Source organism: Podarcis filfolensis (genome assembly GCF_964270895.1).
Source record: "Podarcis filfolensis genome assembly, chromosome: 1".
Classification (NCBI taxonomy): domain Eukaryota; kingdom Metazoa; phylum Chordata; class Lepidosauria; order Squamata; family Lacertidae; genus Podarcis; species Podarcis filfolensis.
Window position 1 is genome coordinate 33,119,762 of NC_139604.1, and position 12,612 is coordinate 33,132,373.

The window sequence follows — 12,612 nt, forward strand, 5'->3', positions numbered from 1 at the left end:
TTCTCCGATCCTCAGTACTGACTTTTCAGGGAACATATATGGGGCTTCAGTAAGGTAGAGGGGAGGCAGAAAAACCCCATTGCGTGAGCAGGGTGCTGTTTGCAAATTGTTGCATCTAAACCCATGTATATTTTCTGTATGCCAGTTCTAAATAAATAGGTGCCCCCCCAAAAAAGTGTGACATTTTGAAAAATGATGCACTGTTAATAGCGACTGTATTTAGGCTGACCACACATTTTAAATCCATATTGGAGTGTGATCAGAGCTTGCCATAATAAACACACCTTATTAATTACCTTCCTTTCAGAAATGTAGGAAAGTGGACTCATTTCTTCTCTTGCCCCAATTCCTTCAGGCTCCTTAGATTTAATTTGCACCACATTCATCATTCATCTTTTATTTCCAATAATCTCTTTTATTTGCCTTTTATAGACCTGATCCTTTCAAACAGATTATCTATCTATCTATCTATCTATCTACCTATCTATCTATCTATGTGTTGTTGTTTTTTACCTTTAGCTATTAACATAAACTGACACTTGAGTATTGGTTAATTTTAAGCATGGAGACGTGTCAAGATTTAGATTTGTTTTCATAATTTCATGCAATCAGAGACTATTGTTGTAAAGCTATGGATGAAAAGCATCACAAACCAACCATTATGATGATGATTGCTTTATAAAACTATTCCCATTGGTATCTCTGGCTCTTTGCAAAGGAAAAAAATGCTGCCTGTGTTTCTAAAAATATCTCTCTCTCTCTCTCTCTCTCTCTCTCTCTCTCTCTCTCTCTCTCTCTCTCTCTTTGAGCTGCAAGGATTATAGACGTATTCTTCTTCTGACCCAAGTTTATTTTTCAAAAATATCTCAGGGAAAAAAATTGCACCATCCACATTATAGATGTTTAAAGTGTGATTTTAATTAAGTACCATAGCTTTAAGCCAAACAACCATTTGTGCCAGTGAGGATTTTACTTTTTATCTCCTAACAGCCTATGTATGCTGAATCACAAGCTGCTTTTCAGTGTTAGAGAACCTGTAAAAACAGTTTGCAATGTGGCACTGTAAAGAGTTATCTGCTGGAGTAGTGAAATGTATTTGTGGTGAGATAGATAAGGCCTCTTGAACAGATGCAAACTGTTCTGCATGCCTGAAGGTGGCCATTTATTTGGGAATGAACATCCGACAGATGTGCAAAGGGACTTACTTTAGTTTTCTACATCATAGCAAGACCATGTTCTTAATTTATATAGCCTTTGAACCCTGTAGAGACATGTGTTCATTATACTGGTCTGGTCCACACATAATGCCAAGCCATGGTTCATTTTAGCTACGGTTGATTAAACTGTGGTTTAGCATGATGTGTGAATCTTGCTCAGAAATTTAACTATGGATAGTTTACTGCCACCAAGCACAATCTGAAGTCATGGTTTATTGTTGGTTTTCTTTTGACTATGGCTTGGTGTTACATGTAAACACAGTGCTTCTCCTTGAATACAGCAAAGGTTGCATAGTTACTTATTTCCTTGGTTTGGGGATCGCATAACTCCATACCCTTCAACATTTATCTGATGAAAATAGTGATGTCTTACCGTACCCTCCAATATTACTCTGGTGAAAATAGGGTCCTAAGGAAAAGCAGGACATTCCAGGACCAAATCAGAAACTGGGACGGCTACTGTGAATCTGGGACTGTCCCTGGAAAATAGGTACACTTGGAGGGTGTTAAAACTATCTACAGAGGTACGGGGCAATAGCAACTGGAAAACAATCCCAGTATTGGAGAATCAAGGCATGGTTTGTTTGGTCACTTGTGGGACAACTCACAATTGGTTAAACAAACAAAGGGCTTGGCAATATGTGCGAGACAAGCCACTGTGTATGTATTTGCTTGTTCATGTGTGTTTTGCAGGTTCCAGTTCACACGTGCAGCTAATAAGCACATTAGGTTTGTGCAGACAAGACAAGGAAGACGTAAGCTGAGAGTGGGGCTGGCTGTGAACATGTTTCTCTCCACACACATCCTGGGCACCTATGCAGAGCTGTTAAGCACCAGTCACCAAATGTCAGATATGGGTTCTATATCCAGTATACCTGAAGGAGTGTCTCCACCCCCATCGTTCTGCCTGGACACTGAGGCCCAGTGCCGAGGGCCTTCTAGTGGTTCCCTTGCTGCAAGAAGCCAAGCTACAGGGAACCAGGCAGAGGGCCTTCTCGGTACTGGCACCCGCCCTGTGGAACGCCCTCCCACCAGATGTCAAAGAGAACAACAACTACCAGACTTTTAGAAGACATCTGAAGGCAGCCCTGTTTAGGGAAGCTTTTAGTGTTATTAGACTATTGTATTTTAATATTTTGTTGGAAGCCGCCCAGAGTGGCTGGGGAAACCCAGCCAGATGGGCAGGGTTTAAATTATTATTATTATTATTATTATTATTATTATTATTATTATTATTATTATTTTCATTCAAAGCGCAGCAAAGTGCAGTGGCTGCTTTCTTCTGTATCAGGAGCCTTAGAAAGGAAACATAAGAGAGCAAACAGGTGGCAGAAAAGTATCGCCTCATGGTAAAAAGGCCATAGTTTTCCCTCTCTGATTTGTAAAGTTTGGACTAGCCCTCATTGAAATGAACTCATTCCAAAACATGGAAAGGATTATTAACCAGCGACACAGTGTTTCTCCAGTCTCTCTTATGGTTCTGATGTGTTCTGTGCACACATTTTCACAGCTTGTGCAGGACACATCCTTGCTGGCAGAAATCCTGGCACATGTATACTTGCACACAGCTATGCATTCAAAACTCATTGCACAGTCAGTTAGATTTATGGATACATAATAGAATGACCGCTCCCCGCTTAAAACGGGGGGCGCCGTTTGCGTGGACGCGCGCAGCCCCTAGATCTGGAGCGGCTCCAACAGCATAGGCTTGTTTTGCCTTCCCTCAGGTGGGATACCTGGAGGTCTCCGCCTACCTCAGTCAGTTGTCCAATCCCACCTGGGGGAAGCGTTGCCAAGGAGACCAGGCCAGGTAGGGGAGGGATTACCTGCCCACACAATAGAGGGAGGATCTTACCTGGGAATCCTCACTTGGCTCCAGAGCTTCTCCCACCCTACCCACCCTCAGTTAATGTCTTATTTGCAGGTTAACTTTTCTTCACAGGTTTTGCAGGTTAACTTTTCTTCACAGGTATGCGGGCGCTGCTACGTTAAGGTCGCTGTTAAAGGGCCGGAAAGGAATTTCCCTGCATTGGCAGGTTTCACCTTTCCCGTAGCAAAACGTCACAACTTTGGCGGTATCAGGCCTTGGGCGGAATCCTTTAGTCCATCTTCCTCTTTGCGGCGGCGATACCAGGGTTCCCCGTTAAAGGGGTTTCTGTAGGGAGGCTTTGACCGTACGCCGAAAGGTCGTCATTGCTCTCCCCTGCGGCGGCGGCATAATGGGGGCGGCTATCTCTGCTTGAACATATGTTCTCCAGAGCCGGCCCATCCCCCCCCCCACACACTGGATAACCCTGATGCTCCCTAGGTCCCCGGCTGGGGACTGGGGAGGGAGAACGCCCAATGCCTGAGCCAAGGTCTACCCACATTTGAAATTTAATAAAGTTGTGGCCAATTTAATCCCATACCACGTTGTCATGAGTCGTTATTCCACATGACGGGAGGGACCGCGCGGGATCTGGGGACTCCGCCTGTCCACGCAATTGCAGCCTGTGGGCTTGATCCAGATAGGCATTATGTACCCATTGATGCCTGGGCAAATGAATGGTGAACTGGCTCCACTAAAAGGGATTGTATTTGAAAATGACGCAAGAAGAGATAAGAAAATTCTGCCTGTGGTGTTGACATCTACATTGGCATACTCAAACATCCAAGGCACCACACTATTGCAATCATCAAGCACAATAAAGATATAGGTATGAACCTATTTCATACATATTGCTTTTTCATACATAAAGTATCCAATTGCTTTTTTGAAAAACGGTCCTATATAATATACAAATGGCTTACACTACTGGTAAAGAAACTTCTGGTAAAATGCTTAATATCTGATTACAGGAAGATATGCCTACAACAAAGACAAAGTCAAACTAAAATAAAACTAAACTGGCATATTTTATTTCTACAAAATGTATAAATATTTAAAATTTACAGCAGAGTTAACATTTAATAACTGTTACAACATTTAAAATGGTGTAATTCTTAATCCACTGCCCACTCGTACATATGAAATATGTATTTGCGTCCCAACATTTCAAGAAGCTTTATGAGCAATTCCTCAGACGCAGGTTCCTTCGAACATGGGAAATAATAATATTTTTTTAAAAAAACAAAAAACTGCAAAGTCCACCATTGTCATTTTAAAGGGCCACTTCATAAATTATGCTTTTTAGTTACACAACTTGAGATGTCTTACATATACACGTAAAGCTATGTGGTTGTGACAAATGTTTGCAAACATGCATACCATACAAGTATACTCATCAGGAGGCTGGGACTTCCCATATTGGTATACTTAAGCTAAACTTGGATTTGCCTGCATGTCATGTATTGGATGGCCTAGATCTGTGATGGCCAAACTTGGCCCTCCAGCTGTTTGGGGACTACAAATCCCATCATCCTTGACCACTGGTCCTGTTAGCTAGGGATTATGGGGGTTGTAGTCCCAAAACAGCTGGAGGGCCTAGTTTGGCCATCACTGGAGAGATACATTGAGTCTGGTCCCCGCTGCAAAGATACAGACTTATCAGCTGCCCTGGCCACCTGCTGTTTCAGGGGCAAAAGACGACTCCCTTGTATTTGAAATGACGAAACTGGGATTCCAGGAGAATGTGTGAATGTCTGAAAACACTTTTAACACTAATAGTTCACATAACCTAATTTTAAAAAGAAAACACATTGCTGGTGTTCATTCAACACCTTGAGATCAAACAGTAGCTTATATTTAGTAGCAGTTTAGAAGTGGTGTAATCTCACCAGATGTGTTCATATGCTGTACAGTAATAGCAGCAGATGTTTAATCTATTCCATACATTGAAATACAAGTGTGTATGTGTGTGTGTGAGAGAGAGAATACACTTGGCATTCTCAAACCATAGCTGTCACAACAGTTAATTACAATTCCGATGTCCTGCTGGAAATGGCAGATGTGTCCAAAGACTATTACGGTGCAGAAGGACTTAGAAGACAGTGACATTGTGAAATCCTACTTCAAATTTCCTCCCTAAACCATTATAGCCTAATTCATAGCTTTGCACTTCAGCACCTTCAACAGTATTTTTGCCTCATTCGAGACTGTATTTAGCATCTACAAATGAGATGCAACTAAAATTTATATGATCAGATATGATCTTCATTACTTTCAAGTAAAAGAAAATACTGGACTGTGTTTGTTAGAGTACAGTACTAATCTCTTTTTGAAAGGCTACCTAACTAGTTTGCAATTAGATAAAAAATACCATTCTTGGGTCTCAACAGTCTAGAAGCTGTCTTTGAAGACAAAGTGAGTTCATTACCACTGGCTCATAATTTACACACCCATTCCACCTTCTTCAAGTAATTCATAAGGTTGTCCAGGATAAGGGACCTTGTTTATAATACTGTTCTTGCCTTCAGAATATTCACATTTCATATATTCCTCTATAAGCTTTGTGTTCCTCTGTCGTTCTATGACTGTAACCAAGAACTGTGAGGTTTGTTAGAGCATTTCTGAATGATAATAATTATTATTATTTTACATTTCAAAAGCTATATACAAATATTATTTAGCCCTCAGTACACCCCTGTGAAAATCAGGAACAATTGGCCCCATTTTACAGATGGGGAAACGAAGATAAATTGAGTTCTACATTTTTCAAAAACAGCTTTAATATTGAACCCACAGCTTGTTGATACCATAAAGTCATTGACCTAAAACATGGGCACTGAGATTCATTTAAATGCCCGAACAGTGAATTCTGTATTTGTCTTCTAAACACAGAGAGGGCACCACACATAAAACATAACAAACGCCATACTCTACTTTCAGCCTAAACAGTTTGCCAAGGCCACACAGGAATATAATAGCAGAACTGTGGTGGAAACTTTTAAGTTGTCAGTTTTATACTCACTTTTCAGCAAGAATGGGGAGAGCAATGAGTTCAGCTTGGTGGGCATCCTGGCTAGAATTAGCAGCAAGCAGAATAAAGATCGGTACCTCAAGAAAGCACCTTGTCTTGATCCTGCTCATGCCTCACCCTGCCCTTCATTGCCCGCTACTCTTTTCCCTCCCCCTAATGGAGAAAGAAGTCACAAGTTGGGGAAGTGAGATATAAATGCAATGAAGAAGGCCCATTGGGACTGGTGGGAAATGATGCTCTCTGGACATCATTTCCCATTGGACATCATTTCCCATTGCAGGTGAGGTCCAATAAGCTTCTTCCATCATCATTCATCCTTTCCACCAACTGCAACCTCTTTTTCTTCCCCTGAGGTGAGATTTTTCCCCCTCAAGCAGAGAAGGGGAAATAGCAAGAGAGATGGCCAGCAACTGCACTCAAGTTGAACCTCTGGAGAACTTACTTTCCTATTGTCTGGTGGCATGCCCTTAATTCATTGAAATAGCATTGTTTGTGTGACAATGCCATTTTAAATTGTAGCAGATAGCTTTAGATTCTGCTCATTCATGGTACAGTGCAATCTATGCATATTCACTCAGATGTAAGTTTCACTGTTTGGTGGCATTCACTCCCATGTAAGTGTGCACAGGATTGCAGTGACTGGCTAGGTCGGTTAGGTTCATTGTTGCTTTCTTATTCACAAAGAAGGTGTAGGTTCTTTATCTTGGCTCGACTACCTTCAACTTGAACAGACCCATTTTACTTTGTTTTGCAGCAGTTTGATCTGTTCGTGACACTGAACTGCTGGCGGTGCCTGCTCTCCTATCAAACTGTTTGGTCACAGATACCACAGTAGTGAAAAGCAGGAGGAGCTCCTCCTCAAAGGATGCTGTGGGATCAGTGAAGGGCAAGGGACACTGTGCCTGACCAGGGTCTCCCACTGTAAGATGCGATTGAGCTTGAACCAGAAAATCTGGCACCAAAGTCCAGTAGGCCAGCTTACTAGGAGGAGGAGTGGATCACCTGAACCTTGATCCCACCCAGCACACATACCCGATTGCAACTGAGGAACCTAGAACCTAGGTCCACATACTTAGCCACCCAATGAGGATCTCATAGATTCAGAGACTACTGACATACAATAATTGCAAAACAGGACTTTTGACTACATGAAAACTGGGGATGCATTGCCTTTATCTTCTAGCCCAGTGCAAAATGACACATTGGACCTAGAAAGCTGAATATATAACCACACAGAGCACCTCTGTTTGGGCTTGTACTTCAGACTGATTTTGGCAATGCCTTGGCTTGGCTGCTTAAGAATCTGACAATTCCTGCCAGATTATTGTGCAATTCATTATCTCCAGAATTCCACCAGTGGGGCCACTGGGGAAAAGTGAAACAGAACCATGCTGCTATCACTGTGCTCTGGGCTGCTTGGTTTTAATCATTCTGCATTGAATTGAAATGGACTGGAATGTCTTGCCTTATGGTAAGACTTCTTCCCAGGTGGTTAGTGATACACAATTCCCTTCTGTCCTCTGAGGAGAACAGGCCACTAATGTTCTAGACAACTCTGTCATCTGCCTAGTTGGTGTAAGGTGTGTGTGCATTTGTTTCAGACTGGGATCTCCAGCAAACAGCTTTCTGCGTCTTACTTCCTGTGTTATCATTGGCACTTTGGTTCCTTAGTTAGCCAACCAGACTAGGCTACCTTACCGGCCAGCATACTGCTAGCAGATCCCACAAGCTGAAGGTGGCCAGCTGACCTCACAAGCCACTGGAGGCACCCATAGCATAAAAAACCAGCTTCTTCAAAGCAAGCTTTTCAGTCATTGCACTGAGAAGCAATGGTTACTCTTGCCTTGCCTGCTCAACCAGGTAACCAACTTTTATTCCTCAGTAGACATCAGCCAGGGCTGGCAAGTGAACTGAACTGTTACTCTTGCTATTAAAAACTGTGGTTCAAACTGACATGTAGCTTAAAATGAGAAGTCCCAAATAATGCCCAAATAATGGATGTCTTTAAAAGAGAATTTGAAAAATTCCTGGCAGTAAAGACTTATCCATGCTGACTAGCCACAATGGCTATTCTCTGCCTCCATGGTCGAAGGCAGAATCCTTCTGAATATCAGTTGCTGGAAACATCAGGAGGGGAGAATGAGGGTTTCCCACAGGCATGTGGTTGGCTACAGGGAGAACAGGATGCTGGACTAGATGGGTCACTGGCCTGATCCAGCAGGCTTTTCTTACTTTCTTATGCATAGAGATGACTTATCAGGTAGTGCTGAGAGATTTCTCTCTGACAGAAAGAGAGGCACTTCTTCAAATACCAAAATAAGATTCATATGGACTCTTAGCAAAGGTTTATTCCAATCAGTACTCTGCTCACTGATAAAAACTTGGGCGTTCCTCCAATGGGCCAAGGCCCTTACAGAGATCTTATAGTTTCCCAAGTTCCAGATAACATGTTGTATAGAAAGAGGGGCTAGCTGTCCAAAACCTCACTCTTCCCCAGCACTACACTGGCAGTTGTAGGAGGGTGACCAGGGGAGCCAGTAAGGATGCCACAGCCTTTATTTAAGAACTGTCCTAGGCTCTTTACATCTGGGCAACTTGTCCGTCATATAAGGTGCTAATCAGAATCCTGCCTTACATCATCCAGCATCTGGCTGGCATCAGCCAAGCCGATACAGCCTATTTACATTAACTATATTAACTAACTAGTCTTGTTAGGGGAAGCGCTGTAGTTTAGTAGTAGAGCATCTGCCTTGCATGAAGAAGGCAGCTCCAGCTTCAATCCCCATCTCCAGGTAGGTCTGGGAATATCCCCATAAACCCTGGAGAGCTGCTGTCAGTCTGTATAGACAGTGCAGAGCTAGTTGGCCCAATGGTCTGGCTTTACTATATAGTTTTATGTGTGATATCTGAACATCAGCTATTCTATACCTGCTTCTGGGCTGATGGGATCATTGCCTACTTCTTTTGGAACCTGATCACTGGTCTATTTACACCCTATTTTTCACCTCTGCTGGGCTCTTGACAGCCTGTTTGGAGCTCTAGTATACTGATATGGTAGCAGCTTAGAACACTTCTATGGGTGGATGGATAAGAGAAATATGCATATTCAAACTCCAGGCAGGTGATATATATGAAAGGGAAACACAGTGTATCAGGTCTCATTCAGAGAAACAGGCTCTGTCTGACTCCTAAGGTCCAAGGTGTTGTGGCAATGTGAAAGCGATAGGGCTAGCCAAGCTCTCCAGGGTATTGTGGAAGCAATGTGGACAAATTCATACCATTCAATAGAGCACAAAATTTTGACATGGCAAATGGCCCTGACATACAAGGAGTCTGTAAATCTAACTATAGCACACACCCATGTCTAGACTCAATATTGCTCCTTATAGACCTAATACTGGAACCACTGAAGAGTCAAATGTTAGCCCAAAGTGTTCCCACTTACATATAGGTATAGAGTTATGCCATACAATTACCCCTCTCTTTAATTAAAATATTATTATTTATAGTTTAACCACCTCCTGAGCAAACTCGGCTCCCAATATGGCTACGTTACAGGTCATAAGCTTATTAGATATGCTTTTTAATTAGTCGTGTTTCTATTACGGTTATATATAAAACCATTCAACTAGACTTATTAATAGGTGGAAGCTTTGACGTTTTTAGGTGGGGCCTAATCTGCTGCAATACCAAAAGCAATCTTCCAAAATAATAAATATAATCAATATGGAAAAGTGGACAGTTAATGCAACGAAGATTAACTTGAACTCCGGTAAAGTGCCTAGCATCAACCTGCTCTTGACATTTTTAAAGAACAAGTTTCAAGAGTTTCACTCCAACTCAAGATGATCAAGTTTTGCTCCCTCTTATAGTTGCACCATTAATGGGAGTTCGTGAGAATTGGCCAGAGGTATTACTATGCTTCACAAAGGCATATGCTTTGCCAAGAGTGTATGCTATCTGTGGACGATATGAATTCAGTTTCACTGTATTACCTTTCGCTGTGATTTCAATTTTACCTCCCATCTGCCGGCATACAGCCTTCATTTAGTTTTGCCGATATTCCAAAGGCGTTTCAAGAACAGCAATGCCACATCCCCCCCCCCCCCAGTATTATACATGAAAGACACCCATTATATACAGTAAATTTCCTGCTCAGAATTTCTTTCAGCTGAGCTATCTGCTGGTTATGGCCGGCAGCAGATTAAAAACTAATTCTTCCTTTGCTGCCATGAAGGGGCCAGTACAAGCACATCGACTTAATAAATAAAAGATATAATCTCTCACGATACAAGTGGGTTTCATAAGGCATTTAACATGGTCACTTTCAAGCAACGTTACATGACAGAACCAACAGTAAGCCCACTCCCCACAAAACCTTGGAGTTCAGCTTTGTAATGCTTTCCGCGAGTCTGATTTTTCCTCAAGAATACCGTGTCTTGATCATAGCATATGTTTTACGGTATTGCAGAGCGCTTGTGTGTTTAGCTGAATGAGTAAAAAATAAAAGATAAAAATTCTGAAGGGAAAAGTGCAAACATGCTTTAAGCAATTAAAAAGCAGATGGGCTTTTCACCGAGCATTCAAAACCTTTCACTTCACCGATAACATGGGAAGAGGAAAAGACTTCTGTTCGATCAAACTGTGTGAAGTGCAAGAGGTCTAGAGCCTTGCGAGGCCTGGCAAGGAAACACAGCGAGTCTTTCGCGGCTTTTAGGCACCCAAGGTCATATTCCGGAGCAGCCACTGCTGAGATCGGCTTTCACTGCAGTCTTTCATGGTAGGAACCATTTTGTCGTCTTCAGAGGGTTCGTCGAGACATTGGTTGCTGTTGACGTGCCTCAAGGTAAGTCGCTGCAAAAGAAACAATAACAACAACAAAAACCCTGTTATGTATGCAGGTATTGTAGGCCAAAGCCAGGCTTGTATGCATGCAAAGCGGGCCTAGGCCTTAAGGCTTCCTGGAGCTCAGGAGCTTTACCTGTATAACAAAAGATGGAGAGGGTTCTAAAAACCTCCAATGACATTGTTAGTAGCTGGCAGGCAGCCAATCCCGGCTCAGATAGGGCCAGTGTTGTGATTCGCTAATTGCAAGCATTAAGGCGACCTATCAGAGGTGTGGTGTGTGCTTTTACCTGGGCCAGTTAAAGGTATATATATTGGGCCAAGTGCCCCTGTTTGTCAGTCTTGTTCTTGTTGCTACAATAAACTGCTTTGAGCTGAAATCTGGTCTTGAGTCATGCCTGAACCCACCCACACTTCACAACCCAAGTGAAGAGTGCTCCCATTTAGAGCAGTTCATGAGTTTCTCCAGAAACTAGAGCGAGCTTGGGATTTGTTCTGCTGCAGCCACAATGCAATACTTCTTTTCCATTCCCCTTTGCCTATGGCAGCCTTTTCACTGACTTGGCAAAGTTAGCGTTTACTTTTCAGGCCTTCTTTTTAAAAATTCTTAAATCTTGTATTATAAGTGTATTATAAATGTTTTGTTGTACAAAGCTGTATGACTGTTATGTACTTAGTAATGTACTTAGTAATGATGATGATGATGTTTGCTTGTTTGTTTATATCCTGCCCCTCTGGCTGGGTTGCCCCAGCCATTCTGGGCATCTTCCAACACAGATAAAAACATAAAACATATCAATCATTAAAAACCTTCCGATACAGGGCTGCCTTCATGTATCTTCTAAAAGTTGTATAGTTATATATGTATACGTTATATGCTGCTTTAAAAGTTTCAGCATGTTATGTTTAAAACATAAACACTACTTTTGGGAAGCTCTGAGCAGCTTACATATATAGAGCCCTCAAGCAGGACTGAGGTAGATTGACCACTGGTTTGACTTAGTATAAACTAAAGCAACCTCCTATGTTACGGAACAGGGGATTCACACGATACTGCCAAAACCAGCAATTGCCTGGAGCTGGACACTGAAGGTAGGAACATTTGGAATTATTATGAAATCTGTGTTTGATTTCATGGTGGTTAAGATGCTCTGGCCAGTGGAATAGCACTGCATTTATGAAGATATCCTGAATCAGGAAAGGCCATGAAACTCATCAACTGGTACCAGACTTTGCTGTGGGAGGAGCCAATAAACTGAATCTGAATTCTGGTAAGACAGAGGAGCAATGGATGAGCCTGAGTCTGGATAATGGATCAATTTCCTGAAATACTGAGGGGCTAGTAGGAATGTTCTGCAGCAACGTTTTGAATACTACAGCTTTGATTCAGATTGTGACAAAATATATATTCACAAAGACTTTACTGAGACGTTGCAAACCAGTTAGCTCAATGGGTTCAGTCCAACTGAGTTCTGCTCACAGTAGACTTATTGAAATCAATAGACCTGCTACTCATGTCCCTTCCTTCCTTCCTTCCTTCCTTCCTTCCTTCCTTCCTTTCTTTCTTTCTTTCTAATATTTTTATTGAACATTTTCAACATAAACTACAATAAAACCCAAGCTAATCTAAAAAAGAAAAAGAAAAAAATAAG

General features: G+C 42.0%; 1 protein-coding gene across 2 annotated transcripts in view; it reads right to left on the reverse strand.

Annotated features, from left to right (window-relative positions):
* Positions 1–4,093: 4,093 nt before the first annotated feature.
* Positions 4,094–12,612, reverse strand: part of GALNT13 (polypeptide N-acetylgalactosaminyltransferase 13) — a 152,602-nt gene continuing 144,083 nt past the window's right edge. For both annotated transcript variants that reach the window (XM_083579131.1, XM_083579132.1), the window contains exon 12: positions 4,094–10,969. In XM_083579131.1, coding sequence (XP_083435257.1) covers positions 10,829–10,969 — 141 coding nt within the window. In that variant the 3' untranslated portion in view covers positions 4,094–10,828. The remainder of the gene's footprint in view (positions 10,970–12,612) is intronic.